Genomic DNA, 25,967 nt, shown 5'->3' with positions numbered 1-25,967 from the left:
CCAAATGCTCCATCCTGAGAAGGGGACAGAACAATCACACAAACAAAATCAGAAATAAAAGTCAAATCATTAAGAACTTCTTATCTCAGATCTTAATTATGTTCATGTAATTTTATTAAGCACTAAAAGAACTCAGTGATTAAATGTAAGGAGTCGCACAACACCAGGTTATAGTCCAACAGCTTTATTTGAAATCACAAGCTTTCGGAGCTTTGCTCCTTCGTCACCTGAGCTGTTGGACTATAACCTGGTGTTGTGCAACTCCTTACATTTGTCCACCCCAGTCCATCACCGGCATCCCCACATCTGTGATTAAAGCTGGTGAGCAGATAAGTTTGCAGCAAGTTCAGCACCATATTTAACATTTTATATGATCAGCCTGTTACAACAGGATAATGTAGTGAGTTGCATTAATCTGCCTTAATGACTTTCCGCAATTGGAAGGTCCACTTTAACATGAGATGAATGTCTAAAGTTGTTTCCAGTCCAACCTTTCCCAATGTTGGAGAAGGCCAGTACAGCCCAGCCATTTGGATATCTCACTGCTGGATTTTTAGCTGAGAACTCAGTCTGTCTGTTAGGAACATAGGAACAGGAGTCGGCCATTCAGTCCCTCGAGCTTATTCATGGCTGATCTGTATTTAACTCCATCTACCGGCCTTGATTCCATTTACCTTAATATCCTTGGGTTTTATGGCTTGCGTTTATAGCCTGTTCCTGTCGAAGTTTACTTTCGATTTGATTCACATTGTTTTGTTAAAGCCATCATTCAGTTGCTGTACCAGAAGCTGCACTAACTGGCCATGGGTTCTCTAAACCAAACATGCACTGTCTGGATATGGTATGTGGACATTTTATTACTAAGTTGATAAACTGGGTTGTTACTGTTCAATTTTTGTAACATTTGTGGCTGTCTAGTAAAACTCTGGTGTTATCTCATTTACGATGCAGATATTTCTGTGTTTCAGGATGACAATTCATAGTGGCTTTAGAGTGTTTGCTGGTAGACGTGTAAACATTTCTCACTTCATTCAAATAGAAGGGAAGGAAACCCAGTGAAAGCGGTTCTGCAGTAACAATTTCTGTGGTACTTAATTTGCTCCTAATATACTGAATGAATCCTGCCCTTCAAAATGACAACCATGTTACATACTTCTCCACACAGCTCCCAGGGGGGGATTCCAAAGTGCAGGCCTGCTGCTGTTGTTTCCTGTTCCTCATTCCTGTGAGACTCAACAACATTCCTCCTTCAAATCGCACGTCCTCAGTGTACCACAGCTGCACCAGAGACCTTGCTTACCTCCTCCCCTCGCTCTCCTTCCCCCACAGGATGGTCACTAGCTGTCAGAAAACTAACAAGTGTGGGTTTGGTCCCTCGCCAGGGAGGCAGCAGCTAGTGAGAGCCCCTCACGAGCAGCATGGTGAACAGCACAACTTCATAAAAAGTCTGAGTGCATTTCCACCATCCTCCTGATCGCAACATGGACAATCATTTTAAAAGTTGGGGGTGCTGAGCTTCAGTAGCAGCTGTTTGCAACCCCATCTTGGTCGGCACCAAACCTTCAATATATGAGCTTGTATTCTCCTATCCAGCCCCCAGCTAATGGTTTCCAGAAATGCTGGAAACACTCAGCAGGTCAGGCAGCATCTGTGGAGAGAGAAATAGACTTAACGGGCCAGAAATCGCTCCCCAGATAACGGAGGAGCTCAACAGCGCTCTCCGTTGTTCGTGGCGAAATGGAGGAGCAGGTTCCAGCGTTCGCACACGCTCAGTGGACGCGGAAATCCGGAACTTGCTCCTATTGGTTCACTGGCGATATGACAGCTTCGAATTAAGGTCCATCACACGCTGCAATGAGAGAAATCATTGATAAAGCGCCAACTTGCTAATCTGCCCAGCTGGAAAGTAACTAATTATGCTACCAAACAGGTACGCTTAAAAATACAGGTCTAAACTAAGTTTTAACAGCGTGGTAAGTCCTAATGTCTGCCAAACAACTAAAAATTAACTTTTAAAAATGTGGAGTCTCTTTTATTTAATTCAATTATTTTTTTGTTTTTTTATTTAAAAAATGCAAAATTTTAATTTACAATTACATACAGAATATTAACTTTCAATGGATGAAGTCTGCTTGCTTATTTGAGCAATGCAGGCTGAATCTGTGGGCATGGTTTCTCTTCTTGAAAGATTTTGTGGCCGTCTCTTCTCACAGACTTTTCCAGTCACGGCAATTCACGCTGCGCAGAGGCTGGGGTCGGTAGCGCACAATTTTTTAAAAGCTCAAATTCAAGCAATTCGATGCCACAGAACCCGCAGTAAGTAATTTTGTTAATTTAATTCGCAGATGTGGCGGTGAGAGTTGCCTCGCCGTTCCAAGCGCTTTCTGGCCCAACGTTTCAGGTCGATGACCTTTCATCAGAACTGGAAGATGTTAAAGATGAACAAGACGAATAAGCTGATGAGCAAGTACAGAGCCTGGGCAAAGGGTGGCAGGCAAAGGTCTGTGATAGGGTGGAGGGCAGGAGTGATTAAATGACAAAAGTGATAGTGCGAGGCAAAAGGAGGTGACAATGGGACAAGTAAAGAGACAAAAGATGGTTCCTGAAGACGTGTTACAGAATGCCCAAGATCTAAATTTATTAAACTCAATGTTGAGGTTGGAAGGCTATAAGGTACCTAGTAGAAAGATGAGGAGCTGTTCCTTTACCTTGCGTTGAGCTTCATTGGAACAGCGTTGGAGGCCGAGGACAGAGAGGTCAGGGTGGGAGTGGGACGGAGAATTAAAGTGGCAAATCTTCCAGTTCTGATGAAAGGTCATATGTCGAACTTTGGCAATTTATCAGGATGTTTTCCGCTTGTAGAAATCGGGATGTTAATCTGCCACTTTTATGTTATTTTAATGATAACTGATACAAATACTATCTACTTTAGTTTCTGTTAGTTTGGTTTCTTTAGCCTTACCAGCAGAAATCTGGCCAGTCAGAACTCATGTGCACTTCTCAAGTGATTTGCTGGCCTATGGGGACGAAGTTGTGGAATGACAAAGAGCCATCCTACTCGTGACCACATTTGGCTGCATCACCTCCACATCCATATCTGCAGAACCTCTAGCCTCCAACCACTCTCCATTAGTCATAGCTTTTCTTGCCTTTCAACACTACTGTGGTTAGTCCTTTCAGAACCTTCTGCTATTATTCTTTCTGTGCTCCAATTGTACTGTCCTATACACTCTTTCTTCTCGCTACATCCCTGCCACGTGAAATTAAGATTTTAAGGAACCGTGAGGTATAAATTTGTCGGTGCCCAGTTTGGGGCACAAAGGCGAAGCTGTGCCCACAATAAGCACTCGAGCTGGGAGACCCGAGGCCGGCCTGAAATTGGCCCTTGGGTGAATTGGCAACATCTGTTGCAACTCCATGGGCAGCTCGCCCAGTTGAAGAAATTAATTTCAGGCTGCTTTGCCTGCTGGCAGTGGCCCGAAGATGTCCCGTGAGGGTGGGGGGAGGTGAGGGTGCGGAGCAGCAACGGGTCGGGGGGCGGGCTGGCGATCGGTATATTATGGAGTTGGGAGAGAACTCTTGTTCCTGGCTCCACTGCCATTTTTTTGTATTTTTTTAAAAACACTTAACTTTTTTGTCCCCAGCGACTGCTTAAGAATCCCAAGCGGAGCAGGGTCGGCGCCCGTTTTAGGGAAAAATCCCCCGACCCAATAGCGGGTCAGATGTCTTTCAGGTTTCCCTGAAATTGGTCCTTGTTGCGCCTGTTTCAGGCGACCGCCAGCGACGCTTGAAAAATTCCCCAACCCAATATCGGGTCGATGTCTTTCAGGTGTCCTTTGGGCACGGGATGTTGGTCCCCGAAATTGGCCCTTGTTGTGCTTGTTTTATAGCCATAAATCGGGTGGGATGAGGTCCAATTTCTACCCCAGTGTCTTGCTCAAACTCATTTTTTCCCCCTTGCTTGAACTCATTTAGCCCCTCGAGTCTATTCCACCATTCAATGAGATCATGGCTGATCTTTGACCTACCTCCATATACCCGCCTTAGCCCCATATCCCTTAATACCTTTGGTTAACAAAAATCTATCAATCTCAGATTTAAAGTTAACAATTGAGCTAGCATCAACTGCTGTTTGCGGAAGAGAGTTCCAAACTTCTACCACCCTTTGCATGTAGAAGTGTTTCCTAACTTCACTCCAGGAAGTCCTGGCTCTAATTTTTAGGCTATGTCCCCTAGTGTTAGACTCCCCAACCAACGGAAATAGTTTCTCTCTGTCTACCCTGTCATTTTCCCTTAATATTTTGAAAACTTCAATCAAATCACCCTTTAATCTTATAAATTCCAAGGAATACAACCCTAGTTTGTGTAATCTCTCCTTGTAATTTAACCCTTGGAATCCAGATATCATTCTCGTAAATCTACTCTGCACTCCCTCCAAGGCCAATATATCCTTCCTAAGGTGTGGTGCCCAGAACTGAACACAGTACTCCAGGTGTGGTCTAACCAGGGCTTTGTATAGCTGTAGCATAACTTCTACCCCCTTGTATTCTAGTCTTCTAGATATAAAGGCCAGCAATCCATTAGCCTTTTCTGTACTTGTCCATGACATTTTAATGATCTATGTACATGGATCCCTAAGTCTCTTTGGACCTCCTCTGTTTCGAGCTTTTCACCATAGAATCACCACTCTGATCTATCCTTTTTAGGTCCAAAGTGGATGACCTCTCAATTGCCTACATTGAAATCCATTTGCCACAGTTTTGCCCATTTACTTAATCTATTAATATCTCTCTGTAATTTTATGCTTCCATCTACACTGCTTACAATGCGGTCTATCTTTGTGTCATCGGCAGACTTGGATATGTGGCTCTCTACCTTGTCATCTAAGTCATTAATAAATACAGTGAATAGTTGAGGCCCCAACACAGATCCCTGTGGGACACCACTAGACACATCCTGCCAATTTGAATATCTGCCCATTATCCCTACTCTCTCCTGCTGCTCAGCCAATTTCCTAATCAGGTCAATAATTTGCCCTCAATTCCATGAGCTTCGACTTTAGCTAACAGTCTCTAATGAGGGACTTTATCGAATGCCTTCTGGAAGTCCATATAAACAACATCCATAGACATTCCCCTGTTCAGAGGTGTTAGTCACTTCTTCAAAAAGTTCAACCTTCCTCTTTTCAACCTTAATGAACCCTGTACTATTGGTCTTGCTGTTGATTTCTCAATAAAATAATTTTTTAGAGGTCGACAAGAAATAGAGGGTTATCTTCAACTTCTCCGCCTGAGTGGTAAACTGACAGAGCTGATCACCCATCTGTTATAGAACTCATCTGATTTTCATTCCATTTATTTGAATGGCACGAAAATCGAGTGGGTTCTGCAACGAACAGGTGATCCATTCTTCCAGGTCACCACCCAGGCGGCAAGGTTTAAAATTGCTCTGAAAGTGTTTCCATTTTTTACTTCAGAGTTGTGCGGGTTCCTAGTTTTGAGCGTTAGTGCGGAGTTACTGTACGAGCATAGATCTGTACTGCATAGATGATTTTTGTTTTCTTTTTCTTTCTAGAATTTAAATAATTTAGTGATGGGTCGTCTGACTGATGCCAATAATGACTTTGCCCTTGACCTCTACAAGAAGCTCTGTGAAGATAATAGAACTGAGAATATTTTCTTTTCTCCATTAAGTATATCAGCTGCTCTGGCAATGGTATACCTCGGTGCTAAAGAGCGCACTGCAACACAGATGGCCAAGGTAGGTGTAGAATATGTTCCTTGTATAATTCTAAACAAATACAAGCCTTGCCAGCCCTGATAGCTCAAGTAGTACAGTGTTTGATTCCTAGAATTTCTTTCTATCTATCCATCTTGACCACTATCTCTCACGCAATTCCTCCAGTACCTCAACCAACTATCAATTTTTCATCTGAGTGTCTTTATAGTTAGTTTGGCAGGCTATTCAACAGCAGGGGGTATTACAGGTGTGCGTAATTCTTTCCTCCCCTGACAAACACATAAGTGCACACTTTTCAAAAGGAGTCACCGGAGAGTGATCAGGAGAGGAAACCCTGGCAGATTTTTCCTTCCTAGATCCAAGGGGAATTGAATCACTTGTAGTGCCCAGGTGAAATCAGTTAATGCACACAGATTGGGGGTGATTTTAAACCCTGAGAATGGGTGGGTTGGGGGCGAGTGGGAGTTGAAAATAGTTGTATTTTGGGTCGCGACTCCAACCGGCTTTATTTCCGGGTTTAACGTCGGCGTGGAAAAGTACAGGCTTCCCACTGGGAATGCAAAGTCCGAAAATGTTGCGGTTGTGACCCAACAGAACAATTATTTTCAATTCCCATCTGCCCCCAACCCACCCATTCTTGTGGTTTAAAATCACCCCCATTGTGTGTCACAGTACAACACTGGATGGTGCAATTATCAAGTGATCCATTGGGAAGCCAGGAAACTACATGCCAAACTCTCTTTGATTGGGGGATGGAAAGAAGGGAATAATCTGACATTGCCCCAATTAATTTGGCAGGGGGAGAGGAACCAGGATGTAGCAGCAGAGAGGAGAGACAAAGTGCATTGAAAACCAGGAGGGGCAAACAACAACAGAATAAAGATAAGTGTAGAAAGAGCAGGAATTAGATGAAGGAAAAAGCAAAACAGACTGACATGATGTTGCAATGAATGTCTGTTAATGCGGGCAGTGTTACAAATAATGTTGATGAGCTGCAGGCACAAGTTGCCACATGGGGTTATCATATAGGGGCTATAACGGAGACCTGGCTTAAACATGGGCAGGAATGGGAACTAAACATTCTTGGCTACAATGTATTCAGGAGGGATAGGGAAGGAAAAAAAGAAAGGGGTGAGGGGGTGGCAGTATTGATCAAGGATAATATTCCCACAAGGGTAGTGTGGGAGTACTTTCACCACACGGACTGCAGCGGTTCAAGAAGGCGGCTCACCACCACCTTCTCAAGGGCAATTAAAGATGGGCAATAAATGCTGACCTCGCCAGCGACGCCCACATCCCATGAATGAATTAAAAAAAACCTAATATAGACTGAGGAAAAAAAGTGTAAATGGCAAGGAGGGTGAAGAATTCCTAAAATGTGTGCAGGAGAACTTTCTTAATCAGTATGTTTCTAGCCCAATGAGGAAGGAAGCAGTGCTGGATCTAGTTTTGGGGAATTAAGTAGGGCAAGTGAAGTATGTTTCAGTGGGAGAACATCTGGGTAATAGTGATCATAATATAATTAGGTTTAAACTAGTTATGGAATGTGACAAAGAAAAATCAAAGGAGAAAATACCCAACCGGAAGAGAGCCAATTTCACTGATTTGAGAAGGGATCCAGCACAGGTGGACTGGAAACCAAGATTGGCCAGGTAAACAGTAAATGAACAATGGCAGGTCTTCAAGGTGGAGATAGTTCGGGTACAAACCAAGCATATTCCCATAAGGAGGAACAATAGGGCATCCAAAACTAGAGCTCCCTGGATGACAAAGGAAATAGAGGTTAAAATAAAACAGAAAAAGGAGCTTTATGACAAATGTCAGGTACAGAATACAGTAGAAAACCAGGCAGAATACAGAGAGTGCAGGGGGAACTTGAAAAAGGATATAGGAAGGGCAAAGAGAGAGTATGGAAAAAGATTAACGGGTAACATAAAAGGGAACCCAAAAATCTTTTATAAACATATAAAAAGTAAAAGGATAGTTAAAGGAATGGTGGGACCAATTAGGGACAAAGAAGGACATTTTCTTGTGGAGGCAGAGGATATGATTGAGGTACTGAATGAGTACTTTACATCTGTCTTCACAAAAGAAGAGGATGAAGTTAATGTCTCATTAGAGGAGGGGAAATAAAGATATTGGATAAGATAAAAATAGAGAGAAAGGAGGTGCTAAATAGGTTAACAGCACTCAAAGTCAACAAATCACCCGGTTCAGATGGGATGCATCCTAGGTTGCTGAGGGAAGCTAGGGTGGAGATAACAGAAGCTCTGACCACAATCTTTCAATCCTCCTTGGATATGGGAGTGGTGCTAGAGGACTGGAGGATTACAAATGTTACACCTCTGTTCAAAAAAGGGGAGAGGGATAAACCTGGTAACTACAGGCCAATCAGTCTAACATCAATGGTGGGAAAACTACCAGAGACCATTGTCAAGGACAAAATTAATTCTCACTTGGAGAAGCATGGGTTAATAAGGGACAGCCAGCAAAGATTTGTTAAAGGCAAATCGTGTCTGACTAACCTGATTGAGTTCTTTGATAAAGTAACAGAGAGGATTGATAAAGGTAGTGCAGTAGATGTATATATGGACTTTCAAAAGACATTTGATAAAGTACCACATAACAAACTTATGCGGAAAATAGAAGCACATGGGATTAAAGGGATGGTGGAAACTTGGGTACGTAAGTGGCTAAGGGATAGGAGGCAGAGAGTAGTGGTAAACAGATGTTTTTCTGACTGGAAAGAAGTATGCAGTGGGGTCTCCCAGGGATTGATATTAGGACAATTGCTTTTCTTATTATATATAAATGACCTGGACTTGGGTTTAGGGAGTATAATTTTGAAGTTTGCAGATGATACAAAACTTGGCAATGTAGTAAATAGTGAGCCGAATAGTGGCAGACTTCAGGAGGACATAGACAGACTGGCGAAATGGGCAGACACATGGCAGATGCAGTTTAATGCTGATAAGTGTGAAGTGATGCACTTTGGGAGGAACAGCATGGAGAGGCGGTATAATCTAAATTTTTTTTTATTCGTTCATGGGATGTGGGCATCACTGGCAAGGCCAGCATTTATTGCCCATCCCTAATTGTCCTTGAGAAGGTGGTGGTGAGCCGCCTTCTTGCACTGCTGCAGTCCGTGTGATGAAGGTTCTCCCACAGTGCTAATGGTACTATTTTGAGGGGGCTGCAAGAGCAGCGGGACCCGGGGGTGCATATTCACAAATCTTTGAAGGCGTCAGGGCAAGTTGATAAGGTGTTTAAGAAAGCGCATGGGATACTTGACTTTGTAAATAGGAGCATTGAATACAAAAACAAGGAAGTCACACTAAACTTTTACAAATCACTGGTTAGGCCTCAGCTGGAGTATTGTGTACAATTCTGGGCACCACACTTTAGGAAGGATGTCAAGGCCTTGGAGAGGGTACAGAGGAGGTTCACCAGGATGATACCAGGATGAGGAACTTCAGTTATGTGGAGAAGCTGGGATTGTTCTCCTTAGAGTAGAGAAGGTTAAGAGGAGACCTAATAGAGGTATTCAAAATTATGAGGGGTTTTGATAGAGCAAATAGGGAGAAACTGTTTCCACTGCAAATAGGTTGGTAACTGGAGGTCACAGGTTTAAAATAATTGGCAAAAGATCTAGTGGGGAATTGAGAATTTTTCTCACACAGATGGTGGTTGAGGTCTGGAACTTTCAAGTTGTTCTCTGTTACTTCTTCAAAGAACTCAATCAGGTTAATCAGACATGATTTGCCATTAACAAAGGGTAGTGGAAGCCACAATATTTTCTGTTCCATAGGAACGTTCAAAAGGCAATTGGACATGTACTTGAACAGGACTAATTTGCAGGGTTATTGAGAAAAAGCTAGGATGTGGGACTAAATTGGACAGTTCTTTCGAAGAGCCAGCACAGGCATGATTGGCCAAATGGCCTCCTCCTGTGCTGTAAGATTTTATGATTCTGTTCTTTGATTCTAAATCATGCTTCCTGTTGGAGGATCACTGAGCATCCTGATGTCAGCACTGGAGAAGAGACTGTGACCTAGAATCTTTTCCACTGCTGTTATCAGGAAACTCTGTGTACTCTCACCCACTATTTTCATTGATTTTTGAAAAGCTTCATGTGAATATGTACCCCCAGGTCCCTCTGCTCTTGCACCCTCTCAGAATAGTACCATTTAGATTATACCGCCTCTCCATGTTGTTCCTCCCAAAGTGCATCACTTCACACTTATGATGAAGTAGTACATGGCCAAATACTGGACACTGCAGCTTCAGAATCTGTGTAAGAGTACCTGAGAGACTGACTAAACCCACCCCTCTTGAAAAAGGAACGAGGCAACGTTGCCCGTTCATCGTATTAGATGGCTTCCTCGGCGATTTGTTAGATGGCATGGTAAGGGATGAATTCGAGTGCCCGCTACAGAAAATATTGTGGCTGCCTTTTCCACAGATATATGTTGCTGCTGTGGACTCGAAAGGAGATCTAGCATGTCTGTCTTGAATAATAAGCTAACCAGTGGGAAATTGTGGTGTGAGCCCCTAGTGTGGTATTATGACCTTGCAAAGCTCAAGAGGAGATCCGTAACTGGGGGGTCCCGGTCAATGCCAGCTTCAGCCTGCACACAGTCCTTTGATTACCGTGCCGATAAGCGGTAAAGGATACTTTAGCCTTTCTTCAATGACGGCAAGGCTCCAATGCAGGTCAAAGGATATGTGTCCAAACAGTTCTCCTTCATAGTTCAGAACTCCCAAACATGTAATGGGAGGGCTTCCTCTGGCATATGAGTGAGATCTAAGACCAAGTTTTGAGTTGGTTTTGTTGCAAAAGGGGGAAGTGGCTGAAGGAAGGAATAGCTCCAGCCTACTTAAACGTACAACTGGGTACCTTTTGTAGGGGCAATCAGCTTCACAGTGAGCAGGCCTTTTTACTAAAGCCTGTCCGCTGAGGGCCTGGATTAAGCATTTGGTGACGAGTATGCCTGGAACATAGTACTGGGCTTGAACATCTAGAATATCAAGGTGGCTGGCACAACAAAAGCACCTGTTTTATGTCCTACCACCCTGCCAAAGGCAGGTGTCAATGGTATGGCTGATGAGGAAACTCAGACGTGGGACAACATTTTCTGGAAAGTGCTACCTGGAGGCCAGATGTGGGAACACGCGGTCATATATCAACAGCTTGGTGGCTACTATGATTGGGTTCCAGAAAGGCAAGTAGCTGCTGATAATGCTTTGCATCTCCAACTGGCGGCACCTCTGTTCACTTGAGGTATGATGTGTATCCATGCTGCAGTCAAGAGGATGGTGGAAATGCACTCAGACATTTTATGTTAAGTCACGTCACTCATGCCACTCATGAGGAGCTCTGTAGGGTGTTTGTTTCTACTCTCTTAACTCTTTAGCGTAATTAGAGGTGAGATCAACCAAGGCATTAAACTTTAGTAACTAGTGGTTTTAAGAACATTAAAACAGTACAGTTTTACAGATAGCGATGCATACAACCTTTAAACCAATAGTACAATTCAAAGCTTAGAATGGTCGATTCTTCTGCTTCATGAAAACTGAAAGGTTACATCTCCACCCACATCCTGTGTGGGATTAATAATTCACCGACTTCCTGCATCACGCTTTTCTGGGCTGACTCAAGCATTGAACCCGGGTTGATCTCGTGGACTGTTTCTTATACCGTTCTTGCTGACATTCATAACCTCTCGGTAATTTTCCATTGTCTCTTTCCCATGGTTACACAGGCTAATGCTATCAAACAGCACCTGGTGTTTACAATGGTTTCCCACAGTCTCTTAAGGCCTTCTTTATCTGTAGCCTTCCAGATAGTCTGCATAACACTTTTCGAGTTTGGTCAAGCTTCCCAGCATGCCCTCTTGAACAGTCAGTTTAACAGTTCTTTTAACCAAACTCCGGTCCTTTAGCAGGCAATTAATCCAGGTAAAGTCCAAAAATCTTTCAGTGCTGGAAAAAAAACTATTTTAAATACTCGATTAGATCACTCTAAACCTTCTAAATGCAGTCACAGAGGGGGATGTGGCAGCCTGAGAGGAATAGGGGGCAACTGGAGAGCAGGAGATAGTCGATTAGTAGGAGAGGGGGAATAGGGAATATAAAGCAGTGAAGGATGGCAAGAAGATGGGAGGGATAGGGGTCAGGCAGGGGTCATAAGTAGACTACCAGAGATGGGGAATAGGGAGGATAAAACGGTGCGGGGTGTCTTGCAGATGAGGGGGTAGGATCATAACTGGGAGAGTGGGTGGGGTAGAGTGCAGGATTTAGGGCTGAGAGTACTGCAAAGGATACACAATATAATGTTTTACATATAAAAAATATATATATGTACATGCACACTCATATATTAAATGTAGATCTCCCATGGTATTGCTGATGGTGAGCCGAAGGAGATGTGTCATAGAATAGGGGTGTTCTGTCATATAAAGTGCAATGTATTGTCAGGACCGTTTAGTGACTGAATTAACCAAATTCTGTTTTTATTACATGGTATTCTGGAATTTTTACCAGTCTTGGGGATCGGTTTCCAGAATCATGTTCATTTTTCCATGAAAGCTTTAAATCTGCGACCCTGGATTATTTTTGTATGTTAGCTTAGCTGTGGATCTCTTACCTTTTTTAAAGCTCAGGATACACCAGAAGATAGATGGTACGCAACATGTGCCAGGATTGGAGGTAGAATAGTGTGGGGGGGGGGGGCAGGGTGGGAGGGGTTCTTGGCAGTCGGCATGAGGGAAGGTTGTGAGGTTTAGCTGAAGCCATTGGTGGGGGGAGGGAAGATGCTGGGCTTTGGTAGGATTGGAGGCAGTTTCCAGGCGTGGCAGTACTGCGGAGGGGAAACATCAGGAGGTCGAATTTCTGCTTGTTCCCGCCAGTAATGTCAACGTAATCCGGGCAGAATTGGCCAAACCAGCGCAAAAGATCGGGGAATTTTAAACGTTGAATTATGCCCAAAACCAGTTACGCTCATGTTTTCCACGGTCTTTTACGTTGGTTTAAGATTCAATTTGCCCGAATCAGACCCCACCCACAAAACTGGCCACGCTCTCAAGTCGACATTGTGAGATTCCGCCCGTTGTGCTGGTTCGGGAAAGCTCTTCAAATTACGCTCATTTTCTTAGGTGCACAGGCACGTTTTAAAAGTTTTTTCATATCAAAAAATATTTAATTTACTAAAACTGACTGGTCTACACCAGTGAAACTATTAAATGCTTCAGTATAGTTTTTTAAAGTCATTTTCAGTTATCTTAAATCAGGTTACTCACAGGTGGAGGATTGGACCACAGGGATCCCCTGTTTAAGATGGAAATGAGGAGGAATTTCTTCTCCCAGAGGGTCGTGAATCTTTGGAATTCTTTACCCCAAAAAGCTGTGGAGGCTGAGTCATTGAATACATTCAAGGCGGAGTTAGACAAATTTTTGATCAGCAAGCGAGTCAAAGGATATGGGGAAAAGGCGGGAAAGTGGAGTTGAGTAAAAATCAGATCAGCCATGATCTCATTGAATGGCGGAGCAGGCTCAAGGGGCTGAATGGCCTACTCCTGCTCCTATCTCTTATGGTCTTATGGTCTTATGGACCCTTATTAAAAATGCTTATTTTTGGTGATAAACCCATTTTCAGCTGTATTAATGAAACTGCACCAGCTTACCACTCAAATACATCAAGCAATACTTTTTAATGGAAAGGGGAAGAAAAAAAACAATTATGTTCTATTACGCTGCCAATAGAAGATTTTATGTTTGTGATTATGCAAAAGAATTTTATGGGAAAGTTGCACTGTAACCTAATCAGTGCAATTTAGAGTGCATTTATTGCACCCAAAGCAGAAACTCTACCCCCAGGTTTGCTAGCACTGGAGGAAGCATGTGGGGATTGGTTTACAGTTTGATTCCTGGGCTTTGGCAGTACTGTGGGGAGGGGATAGTTTTGAGGGAGCTGCCGGGATCTTTCAGCACTGGGGTGGGGTGAAAGGTCGTATAAAACGGCAGCACTGGGAGGGTGGAAGACTGATCGGGGGGCGATCCCACATGTGTTAAACATTGGGAAGACCGAAGCGATCATCTTTGGTCCCCACCACAAACTCCATACCCTCTCGTCCGATTCCATCCCACTCCCTGGCCGACTGTTCGCAACCATTTGACCCTGAGCAGAGCTTTTGACCACATATCCTCTCCATCACAAAGATCACCTACTTCCACCTCCGTAACATCTCCCCATCTCCGCCCCTGACTCAGCCCAGCTGCTGCCGAAACCCTCATCCATGTTTTTGTCACCTTCAGACTCAACCATTCCAACGCTCTCCTGGCCGGTCTCCATAAATTCCAGCTCATCCAAAACTCTGCTATCCATATCTTAACCTGCTCCGTGTCTTACTCACCCATCGCCCCTCTGCTCGCTGACCTACATTGGCTCCCAGTTCCCCAACATCTCCAATTTCAAAATTCTCATCTTTGTGATCAAACCTCTTTTATGGCCTCACTCCTTCCTATCTCTGTGACCTCCTCCAGCCATACAACACTCCGAGATCTCTGCGTTTCTCTAACTCTGGCCTCTTAAGCATATCCCATTCCCTTCACCCCACCATTGGCGGCCGTACCTTCAGCCATCTAGGCCCTAAGCTCTTGAATTTCCTCCCTAAATCCCTCTGCCTCTCTCTATCCTCCTTTAAGATGCTCCTTAAAATCTACTTCTTTGACCAAGCTTTTAGACACCCTTCCTAATATCTTCTTTGGTCGGTGTCAGTTTTTGTCTGATTACACTTACGTGAAGTGCCTTGGGACGTTTTCCTACGTTAAAGGTGCTATATAAATGCAAGTAGTTGTTAATGTGAGGGGGGTGCTCCCAAGTTCTGGGCAGGGGGGGGGGGTGGTGGGTGAAAGGCCGTGGGGTATAATAGCACTTGGTGGTGGGGTGGGGGGGTGGCAGAGGTTATGATGCAGGGAGAGATGTCAGGATCTGGCAGAGGGGATGTGGGAGCACTGGAATGGGGTCAATGGGTGGAAGTTAATGGGGAACGTGCTGATGATTTCCTGATATGTGTTCCAGGTGAGTGAAGTTCTGCATTTGGAAAATCAGCCCTAATGAGCTAAATGGGTGTGCAGTATGTGTCTCTCTTTCCAATCATAAAAAATCACTTCTAGCAACTCGGTCTGTAATTTTTGGGAACTGTATTGTGTAACTAAGCAGCAACGCAATTGTTTCTTTTCTTCATAACATTGACACAATATGAGTTCAGTCCAAGTAGTTTTACGCTGGAGAAACTACATGTGTGAATATCAGTATTCACAGGAGGGTTCCCTCCCAGTCGGGGAACACTTTAGCAGTCAAGGACATTCAGCCACCGATCTTCGGGTAAGCGTTCTCCAAGGCGGCCTTCGAGACACACGACAACGCAAAATCGTCGAGCAGAAGTTGATAGCCAAGTTCCGCACCCATGAGGACGGCCTCAACCGGGATCTTGGGTTCATGTCACGCTACACGTAACCCCACCAGCAAAAAGGGGGAAAAAAATTATATGTTTTTTAAAATTCTCTCTCTCTCTCTCTCTGCCATTTTGAGTTTCTTTCTGCCTGCCTGTGTAATAGACACAATGTATATCGAGTGTACTGGGACGTGCTGTTCTCTGTGACTGGCCTGTTTGAATAACAACGACACCTTTTGATTGGTGTGAAGCTGTCCCAACATAGTATAAGATATGCGATTTGAGAACCTTTTCATTCATTCATCTGACGAAGGAGATAATCTCCGAAAGCTTGTGATTTTAAAATAAATTTGTTGGACTATAACCTGGTGTTGTAAGATTCCTTGCAGTATTCTTATCAGCACTAGAAGGGCTGGAAAGTTTTTTTTCCACAATTCGCAAGGGTTGAGCACAATGAGGTCATTCTATATTGAGCATACTATACAGTGAAGTCCCTTTAAATGTATAACTAATAAATAAAGTGTATTAAAATCAATGAAATCTTCATCCACAATTAGATTATATGTTACTGTCAAAAGGTATGTTGGTAAGGTTGTCCTGAGGTAAATGTCTTACGATGTACCCCTAAAGTGAGACCCAACATTGGTGCCATGTTAGCCGTTCTTTTTCTTCTTGTTTTCTCCTTTTACACCTTCTTCTGGAAACAGTGACTCGTGCTGAGATATAGTCCTGTAATCTTTGGAATTCTGTCCATGTTGCTCTTCTTCATGTGTAAGGTTGGACAGTGTATGTTGGCAGGACCTCATCCAAGGGGAGAAAGGGCATAATTGCCAGTCTTGTCCTCACCTGAGAATATAGGGGTCACGTTAAAATCATTAATTTTCTAATCTTCCTAGCCCATGGACAGTGGATCCAATTGTATCACTTATTCTGTCCCTCTGAGTGAGACCAGTTCATTCAGCACAGATCAGGGATCCATGCGTGATCTTTTTGGTTTAGTATGGTTTAGTACTACACCATGTCGTGTTTCTATACACTGAGCCATCGGTGGAGTGAGGAGGTGCTGTTTTATAAGATTTGGATTAAAGTACATTGTCACACAGAGAGAACATTTCTCTGCAGCTAGCTGATCTGAGTGCACATTGAAAAAATATTAGATTCCACAACATCGGTATCCCTCACTTTGTTGAGCATGACAATTCCAAAAAAATGTATATTTTAAAAAGTTTATGAATGTCTGAATTTAAAAAGTTCTCATGACTAATTTTTAGAAATTATTGTTATGCCTGTTCCTGTCTGTAGGTGCTTCATTTTGATGCAGTAGAAAACATCCATTCTGGATTCCAGAGCCTGCAGTCTGCTATGAATAAACTCAGCACTTCCTACCTTCTGAAGATGGCAAATCGTCTCTACAGGGAAAAAAGCTTCAACTTTCACCTTGTAAGATGCAATGAAGCATCGCTAAATAAGAAAGACAAATGTGTTCATTTATTCTACTAAGTCTGGTTTTGAAGGGGGGATGGGAAGCTTTACCTATTGTGCATACTGTACAGCGGAACCACCTTAATGAATGCTGCATAAATGAGTAGTCTGTTTACGTAATTGAGATCCTCATACACAAATCATTTTCAGATCATTGTTTGTCAGACTTGCCCAGATAGATTAGTTCATTATGCTGCTACTTGCTTAAATAGGCTCAACTGAGTTTGGCAGCGTTTAAATTACTGCCACTGGTACTACCAAAATGCTAGTCATTTGGCAGACTTCTGTGTGTACTCTGTTAGGAAGAATAAATTATTGTTGCCTGAAGTAAAGGACAAACTCCAGAAAATAAGGTGGAGACTTTTTTCTTAATTGCAAAATTAAACCGTTCAGTTATAGCAGTGAGAATAGAGATTTTATTTCTCAGCACTCTGCTATTATTGGACTTTCTCATGCCTGCTGGGATAAGCAGTTAAAGTTGAAGTTGAAGCCTCTTTTGTGCCAAAAACACACTAATCCTTATCATGTATCGATATGTCTGGGGAACAGTATGAAATATGCAGCTGGCCTAAACATTTCCATCCTAATCCAGAATTGTCCAAAGTTTCTACTGTTTTCATCAGCATACTTCAAATTGTAGTCTTTAAATAGTTCAAGTTAGAAACCATAGAAAAGATACAGCACAGAAGGGGGCCATTCGGCCCATCGTGTCCACGCCAGCTCGAAGAACAATCAGGTACCCATTCTAATCCCACCTTCTAGCACACGGTCCATAGCCCTGCAGCTCACAGCACTTTAGGTGAAGGTCCAGGTACTTTTTTTTTAGAAGAGTTGAGGGTCCTTGCCTCTACCACCAATTTGGGCAGTGAATTCCATACACCCACCACCTTCTGGGTAAAAAAGTTTTTCCTCACGTCCCCTCTAATCCTTCCACCAATCAGCTTAAATCTATGTCCTCTGGTTCTTGAACTCTCCGCTAGGGGAAACAGGTACTTCCTGTCTACTCTATCTGGGCCCCTCATAATTTTGGACATCTCAATCAAGTCACCCCTCAGCCTCCTCTGCTCCAAGAAAAACAATCCCAGCCTATCCAATCTCTCCTCATAGCTGCAATTTTCAAGCCCTGGCAACATTCTTGTAAATCTTCTCTGCACTCTCTCCAGAGCAATTACGTCCTTCCTGTAATGTGGTGACCAGAACTGCGCACAATACTCCAGCTGTGGCCCTCACCAGCATTTATACAGTTCCATCATTACATTCTAACCCTAATCCTAATGCAATTCTATCTCATAACTTCAAGATGATCTCCATTAGTAATGAAAGAGGCAACCTGATTACAGATGTTCCGTTTGGATCATTTCACATGAATCCAGAGCCAAACCTGTTGGATCTAGTGCCTAAATATTTCTAAGATCAGTCTTAGCACCCTTTTAGACTTGCTTATCTTCCAAGCATTCCTGGCCTTTAATACCTCTTCAGTATTTTAAGCCATAAAAAATGTCATTTAAAAAAAAATATCACTTTTTGGTAATGGACTGATTTATCATCCAAGGCTTATTCTTCTTATTACTAACTTTTTACAGCTGAATGTATTTCTGCAGGGGGAGGGATAATTGTGTAAAGGCCCAAATAGAGAACAGTTTTACCTGTCTCAACCCCCACACATATGAAGTTATACTCACCACAATTTGTTTCATACCCAGAAAGCATGTATTGTAAATTTGGCAAAAGTGGCATATTTGAGAAACCTTTTTCAACTAAATTGGTTTATTTATTAAACTAAATTAAATTAAGTAAGTCTGCATACTTTTTTTTAAGGATGGTGATCAAAGCACTGAAATTCAGATTCAGTTAGATGTTAGTCTCCAATTTTTTATATCCAATTTACAGATAAAAATTAGTTACCGCACATGACTAGTGAACTGAAGTGGATAAATCAATAATGCTATGTCTCAAATGAAACCTGGTAGCCTTTCATATCTGAATGATGTATAGTGCAAATATGTTTAACATTGATTCACATAGAACCTAAAAACGTGGAACAAGTAAGGTCCATTTAGCTTATCCAGTACACTCGGTCATTACAGGCCCTGATACAGAACCTAGATGACCAGGTTTAATCTTTTACTTTTCCTGACTCCATATCTCTGCTCACTGACTTTCAGAAACTTTTTCCTGTCAGCTTTTGTTCTGCATTTCAATGTATGCCTTCTGTGTTGGTTTTGCAGGAATATCTTGAATCCATATCAACATTCTATCAGGCAGAACTTGCTGCTGTTGATTTTTTAGAAGGAGCAGAGGAGGCCAGAATCCAGATCAACTCTTGGGTGGAGGGACAAACTGAGGGTAAAATGTCTATTAATAAAATGAGATTGTCAGCAACTAATGGCCTGTCAATGGATTATGGCTAGGCAGTCTCTCAAATCTTCTACTAAATTAATTTATGGATCAAAATATTTTCAATCATTTTCTTTTAAGAAAAATGTTTTAAAAATACTAAATCTTGTGCACAATTTAATTTAGGTAAGATCCAGAACTTGTTAGCACAAGGTACAATTGATCAGCAATCAAAACTTGTCCTTGTGAATGCTGTCTACTTCAAAGGCAACTGGGAGAAGAAATTTGATGAAAAGTATACAGAGGAAAGGCCATTCAGATACACTGAGGTACCATAAGTTGGGAAAAAAATGTTCAAGCAAAGTTTTATTATAGGTAATTTCTAATAGAAGCTTTTAAAAATTATTTTCGCAGGATGAATCTAAGCCAGTGAAAATGATGTACCAGAAAGGAAAATTTAACACAACTTATATCGAGGAGCTTGCAACTAATATCCTGGAGCTCCCTTACATTCAGAATGAGCTGAGTATGATCATCCTACTACCCGATGAAATCAGTGGACTGGAAGAGGTAATTTACTGGTTGTGACATCAAAGCAAAGTTAAACTGGTTAAAACAAGGGGAAATGTGCTAGTTTGACAAATTCTGATGTTTTTATGTATGGTTTGTCATAGAGTTGTAGAAAAAAGATGTGTGTTAACTAAATGGGGAAAGGACTTTATATTCAAAGTACCTTTTCCCCATCCCCCTCCACGTCCCTCTTCATGGAGTAGTAGGATAATGTAATTGTGATAAAAGATCATCACTGGAAATACAATGAAGGGAGAAAATAAATTAATTTTAACCTGACTGATTCCAACACAGCAATCCTTAATATTTTAGTGGTCAGGATATCTTATGTGACAGTAATATAAACATATCAGGGTTTTTTTGAAAATTGAGACGTTTAGCTGAAGGGCCAGGTCACATGGTGCAGGACACTATCAGAGCTGAAAAGAATTGGAGAGGTGGGGTGAACACACTTATAATGCATTTGAACGTATATAGGGAAGACCAGGAATTCCATAGTTTTGAGTTCCTGGAAAAGAATGAGTTATTTTTCCATATATCATTGATTTGTTTTCCATTTTAGCTTGAGAAGAAACTGACATACGACAAACTACTGAAATGGACCAGCACAGAAAATCTGGATCCTCCTGAAATATTTGTTTATCTGCCCAAATTCAAGCTGGAAGGAAATTATGACCTGGAGTCCACACTTTCCATGATGGGAATGTCAGAAGCTTTTGATATTAAAAATGCTGATTTCTCTGGAATGACCGGAGCAGATGGCCTGTCTTTGTCCAAAATAGTTCACAAGTCCTTTGTGGAAGTTAATGAAGAAGGAACTGAAGCTGCAGCCAGCACAGAGGCCACCATGATGTTTCGTTGTTTCAACTTCACAGCTGAATTTATAGCCGATCATCCTTTCCTATTTTTCATCAGGCACAATAAAACACAAAGCATTTTATTCTTTGGGCGATTCTCTTCCCCTTAGAGAGTGCTTTTACTTATCTCACAAAAGCACTCATTACTTAATTGTCTGCCTAATATTGCATGTAACAATATTTGCATTTATATTGCATCTTGTCTCAACATTTCAAAGAAGTTCACACAATTAATTAATTAAGAAGTGTGGTGACTGGTAATGGTGTTACTTACCTTTAGTGTTAGATTCCACATAATCCTAGTTATTACGTTGTCTTGTACGTATTCATTAAGATTCTTTTGGCAGTAATTGAAGGTTAACATGCATTTCAGCACACATGTTAATTCAATGATCACAGAATTTCACAGCACAGTTGGTCAATCAGCTCATTGTGCCAGCTCTCTGAAAGAGCTATCCACTTAGTCCCCTTTCCCCAAACCTTTTTAAAAAATTATTTTTAGTTGATCAAGTTAATTGATCGGTGTAAACAGTCAAATGGAGTATTAACTGTAATGCAAATTAACACCATAACTGTTTAATATATGAATTGATTTTTCATTGAAACCTCTTCACCTATTTAATGATAGACATTTTGTTCCAGCTTTCTCCAACAAAAGCCCTCTAAGGCAATAGTCACATTTCAGGAAGCAGAAGCATCATATTTCAGTTAAAGATTCATAGAGTAAATGATGGGGTCAAGGAGCTATTTTCTTACTGTTTAAATGCCTGAGCTGCAGTCATTTTCCCTGGTTGGGAAGTCAGGGCTCAGCAATTTAAAATTGTTACTAAGAGAGTGAGGAGTTTAGAAGAAATCTCTTTATGCAGACAGTTGTTAGAGCAGGGAATATTTTGTCATAGGGAAGAGTTGAGATAGTGACCATTGATTCTTTTAAGGGAAGAGTAGATAAACATTTGAAGCAGAGGAAGATACAGGGCTATGGGGAGAGTGAGGAGCAGTGCGAGTAGTTTTAGATTGCCCTAGCAAAGAACTGGCAGAGATACGATGGGCTGAATGGCCTTCTTCAATGCTGTAAACATCTATGGTTTATCCAAAAACTAAATCAAACCTGAAACCAGAGGGTTATAGTAAAGGGGCTTAATTACCTCAACAGGGTGGCAAAGGTGATTGCAACCAATAAAATGGTCAGCTCAACAAGATAGAGCGAAGCTTTGACACGACCTGATTACAGCAGCAGATGAAACGAAGCAAGGATGATGGACTAACTGGCCTACTCCTGTTCCTATGTTCCTAGCAGAGGCAGAAATTTGGAGCACAACCTGGGTCCACTGGATTTCTGCCCCATTAAAGCTCCTATTTGGGGGTGGCGGCGCAGATTTGGGGCTTGTTTCTTGCATTCAATTCCCTTCTGTCAAGGTGTGACTTTGGGAACATGTCTGGGGACACTCCTGGGTTTCCATGGTAGTTATGAATATGATACTCTCCTTAGGCCCAGCAGAAACTTTACCTGCTCTGAGCAGGCATGAGTTCCATTCTGGGCCTTACTAAGGTTGGTGCAGATAATTGATCCCAGAGGCGATTGATTACCTTAAAATGAATGGCTTCATTACTGCTCTAAATTTGTTCCTGTGATGAATTCCTTGCCTTCAGCTACAGTTCTGCTCTTAATTCATTACGTGTCCATTTAAAATGGTGTTAGGATAACACACTCAGCATCATGGAAAAAGGGCCTGATTTAAAACCAGGTCATACCATTTTCGGACCAGCTTTTGGTAGGTAAGCATTCTGCTCTTTCTGCAGCTGCTGAAATGTTCCAATCTAGGACTTCTTCTGCACAGATATCGAGCCACCAGTTGCCAATGTCAGGCAGAATCACATTTGTCATACAGTTCACGGACACCTTCTTCACGATGAAAAGGAGGCAACAGCTTGAGAGGGTACAGCACTTTTGCTAGGTGTCCCATGCTACATATCAATCGGAAAGGCTTTCATTCCAGCAATGGACAGTTGGTCTTTGCCAAAAGAACAGAATAATCAGGTGACAAGATAACTTGGTAGCAGCCACAGTGCTTTCATTTTGCGCCGGTTCACTGTGCCAGGACTATTTCAAGGAGCAAGGAGATTGCACAGATGGCTACTGTGGGGGTGTAGGGCTACCTATGAAGCTGTGACTATTAATGTCACTGGAAAACTCCCAGAGGCCAAGAGAAAGTAAAATGAGGCTTATGCTTCCCCAGATTCTGGTGGAACATACCACTGACATCGTGAAGGAGAGATTTTGGTGTCACCCACTCCCTCGACAGCCTTCACCCAATAAGTGCTCCTTGTGATGGGTGGTGCATCACATGTTGGCTGGCCTACCAACAGTGCAGGTTCTCTGCTGATGGCTATGTGCAGCCTTTTCCTTTCATCATTGGAACAGAACATGAGGGACACACCAATGAGAAGCCTACATTGCAGCTGGTGTGAAAGGGTGAGTAGAGAGCATAGCAGTAATTATAGGAGCATTAGTGAGTTATTGAGAAAACATACCAGAATTATGGTGAGTGAAGGGGAAATTGTGGGGGTCATACCCCTTGTACAGTGTTACATTTGAAGGAAAGGGTTAACTGTGCCCTTTTTAAAACATTATATTTGAAAACTGCAAACACAGCAACTGCCAGAGTTTGAAAAGCTTTTAGATTAATTGCAGGGATTTGAAGGGCTTTCAGAAGTTTCTAACAGGCCTTTGGCTTGTAAAAAAAACCCACCAATTCATAAGAAAGAAACCACACAAGCTAATTAGAGATACCACAGCTTTAAAACAAGTCTGTGTATACGTAAGAAGGGGCTCACACATTCCGATCTCAGCATGAGAGAGTTTGTACACAGATGATAAGGAGCTTATGCATTCCAATGGTCAGAGATAATTGCACCTGGCTTTAATTGATTTTAACTGTCCATCATTGAGGTATGGAAATGAACATAGCCTAGCAACAAGAAAATAACTGGATATAATAATGACACTTTCTCCTATCCTACGTCACATTGGTCAAAAACGACATAAAAAGGAGACAAATCTGTTCTGACGATGCCACCTTCCATACCAGTGCTTCCGATATGTCTTCCTTTTTCCTCAACCGAGGATTCCCCTCCACTGTAGTTGACAGGGCCCTCGACCGTGTCCGTCCTATTTCCCGCACTTCAGCCCTCACCCCTTCCCTCTGCTCCAATGAAGCACAACGTAAGCTCGAGAAACAGCACCTCAGCTTTCGTTTAGGCACTTTACAACTTTCCGGACTCAACATTGATTTCAATAACTTCAGATCATAACCACTGCTCCCATTTTTCGGTCAGCTAGTGCTGGTAATGGTTCTGCTGCTGCCATTTACAGCTACTCCTGATCAATCTTTTGTTTCTTCACCTGTCCCATTACCACCATCTTTGCCTTGCACCATCATCTCTTTTGTCATTTAATCACTCGTTCCCTCTACCCTATCACAGACCTTCCCTTTTGTTCTTTCCTCCCCTCCCTCCCCCTTTTCCCTGGCTCTGTACTTGCTCAAAAATTTTAACTCTTAACATCTTCCAGTTCTGACGAAAGGTCTTCAATCTGAAACGTTAACTGTTTCTTTCTCCACAGATGCTGCCTGACTTGCTGAGCTTCTCCAGCATTTTCTGTTTTTATTTTATATAAAAAGGACATGACGAAAACAGGCACTGCAGTCAGGGAGTGTGAAAAAGAGCTTTACTTAAAGGATGTCAGAGAAGAAGACTTCAAGAGCCAAAGAGCTGATTACTTTAACTGCCTTGATGCAAAAACCATTGGTTTCTAAGGTTGTATATGTATTGTGTGATTCGTCTGTTTGAATGAATTGTTAACAATCATGTTGCAAACTACTAAGTGTATAACAGGTAGTAAAAGATTGTATGCATTGCTTGATTTGCTTCATGCTTAAATGAATATTAAATAATGACTTTTGATTAACAAAACTACCGTGAGTGTGACTTGTCCAGGTTCAAGAATCACTGGAAAATCAGGTTTTACGTACAAAATCCATCCCTGCAGCTTCAGAGATATTATTTTGGAGGTTTAAGAAGTAAGAGATGGAATGAGTGCTTTGCAGGGCCGTTGACATGCAGGTACAGCAAGCAATTAGGAAGGCAAATGGTATGTTGGCCTTTATTGCAAGGGGATTGGAGTACAAGAGTAAGGAAGTCTTGCTGCAATTGTACAGGGCTTTGGTGAGACCTCACCTAGTGTACTGTGTAAGGTTTTGTTCTCCTTACCTAAGGAAGGATATACTTGCTTTAGTGGTGGTGCAATGAAGATTCACTAGATTGATTCCTGGGATGAGAGAGTTGTGCTATGAGGCGAGTGAGTAAAATAGGCCTATACTCATTGGAGTTTAGAAGAATGAGAGGTGATCTCATTGAAACATATAAAATTCGGAAGGTGCTTGACAGGGTGGATGCTGAGAGGTTGTCTAGAACTAGGGGGCATAGTCTCAGGATACGAGGTCGGCCATTTAGGACTGATGAGGAGTAATTTCTTTACACAGAGGGTTGTGAATCTTTGGAATTCTCTACCCGAGAGGGCTGCAGATGCTCAGTCATTGAGTATATTCAACGCTGAGATCAATAGATTTTTGGACTCTTAAGGAAATCAAGGGATATGGAGATCGGGCAGGAAAGTGGAGTTGAGGTCAAAGATCAGCCATGATCTTATTGAATGGCGGAGCAGGCTCGAGGGGCCGTATGGCCTACTCCTGCTCCTATTTCTTATGTTCTGTCAAATCCTTTAGCCATCTTAAAGACTTCAATTAGATCACCCCTTAATCTTCTATACTTAAGGGAATATATACCTAGTCAATGCAACCTCTCCTCAAAATTTAACCCTTTTAGCCCCGGTATCATTCTGGAGAATCTGTACTGCACCCCCTCCAAGGCCAGTATCTCCTTCCTGAGGTGCGATGCCCAGAACTGAATGCAATACTCCAGATGGGGTCTAACCAGAGCTTTATATAACTGTAACATAACTTTCACCCCTTTGAATTCCAGCCCCCTTGAGAAAAAGGCCAACATTCCATTAGCCTTTTAAATTATTTTTGGTACCTGTCCACTAGCAGGAGCAGAAAGTAGTCAGACAGCCACACGGTTCCTTTTCAAGGTTTGTTCATGAAAGGGGATTGCTGTCTGAGCAGGATCATCTACAGGAGTCACTTGACTCTGTTGAAAATACCCTAAGAGTGTGGGGAGTTTCCACTAGCTGCAGTTGGGCAAAAAGGCTCCTCTGGACTACAGTCACCATGGAGTGTATGATAACTGTAGAGCCATCTGCAGCAAATCCCCCAGTAGTATAGAGCTTAAGCACAGTGGAAGTATCTCTTGTGAATGCTCACACTGCTACTATAGAGGCCATCAGCACAATTAATAAGAGGCATTTTTGTCAAGCTTCAGCATGCTGTGGGATTGAATTTAAAGAACCTTAAGGCATGGTTTCACTTATTTCATTGCTGCTGCAACACTGATCAATGGATATGCTGAG

General features: G+C 42.3%; 1 protein-coding gene across 8 annotated transcripts in view; it reads left to right on the top strand.

Annotated features, from left to right (window-relative positions):
• Positions 1-24,412, top strand: part of LOC137337716 (serpin B6-like) — a 56,884-nt gene extending 32,472 nt beyond the window's left edge. For 2 of the 8 annotated variants that reach the window (XM_068001765.1, XM_068001762.1), the window contains exons 2-8: positions 2,214-2,316; positions 5,575-5,760; positions 16,497-16,634; positions 18,905-19,022; positions 19,200-19,342; positions 19,428-19,583; positions 20,146-24,412. In XM_068001765.1, coding sequence (XP_067857866.1) covers positions 5,593-5,760; positions 16,497-16,634; positions 18,905-19,022; positions 19,200-19,342; positions 19,428-19,583; positions 20,146-20,550 — 1,128 coding nt within the window. In that variant the 5' untranslated portion in view covers positions 2,214-2,316; positions 5,575-5,592 and the 3' untranslated portion in view covers positions 20,551-24,412. Of the gene's footprint in view, positions 1-750; positions 842-2,213; positions 2,317-2,402; positions 2,501-5,574; positions 5,761-16,496; positions 16,635-18,904; positions 19,023-19,199; positions 19,343-19,427; positions 19,584-20,145 lie in introns of those variants that run through there. The other 6 variants (XM_068001766.1, XM_068001763.1, XM_068001764.1 and 3 more) reach the window with 5 other exon arrangements.
• Positions 24,413-25,967: the final 1,555 nt, after the last annotated feature.

Source organism: Heptranchias perlo, chromosome 2, assembly GCF_035084215.1.
Source record: "Heptranchias perlo isolate sHepPer1 chromosome 2, sHepPer1.hap1, whole genome shotgun sequence".
NCBI classification, from domain to species: Eukaryota; Metazoa; Chordata; class Chondrichthyes; order Hexanchiformes; family Hexanchidae; genus Heptranchias; species Heptranchias perlo.
The sequence above is the reverse complement of the archived record's forward strand: the minus strand, read 5'-3'. Positions and strand labels throughout refer to the sequence as shown.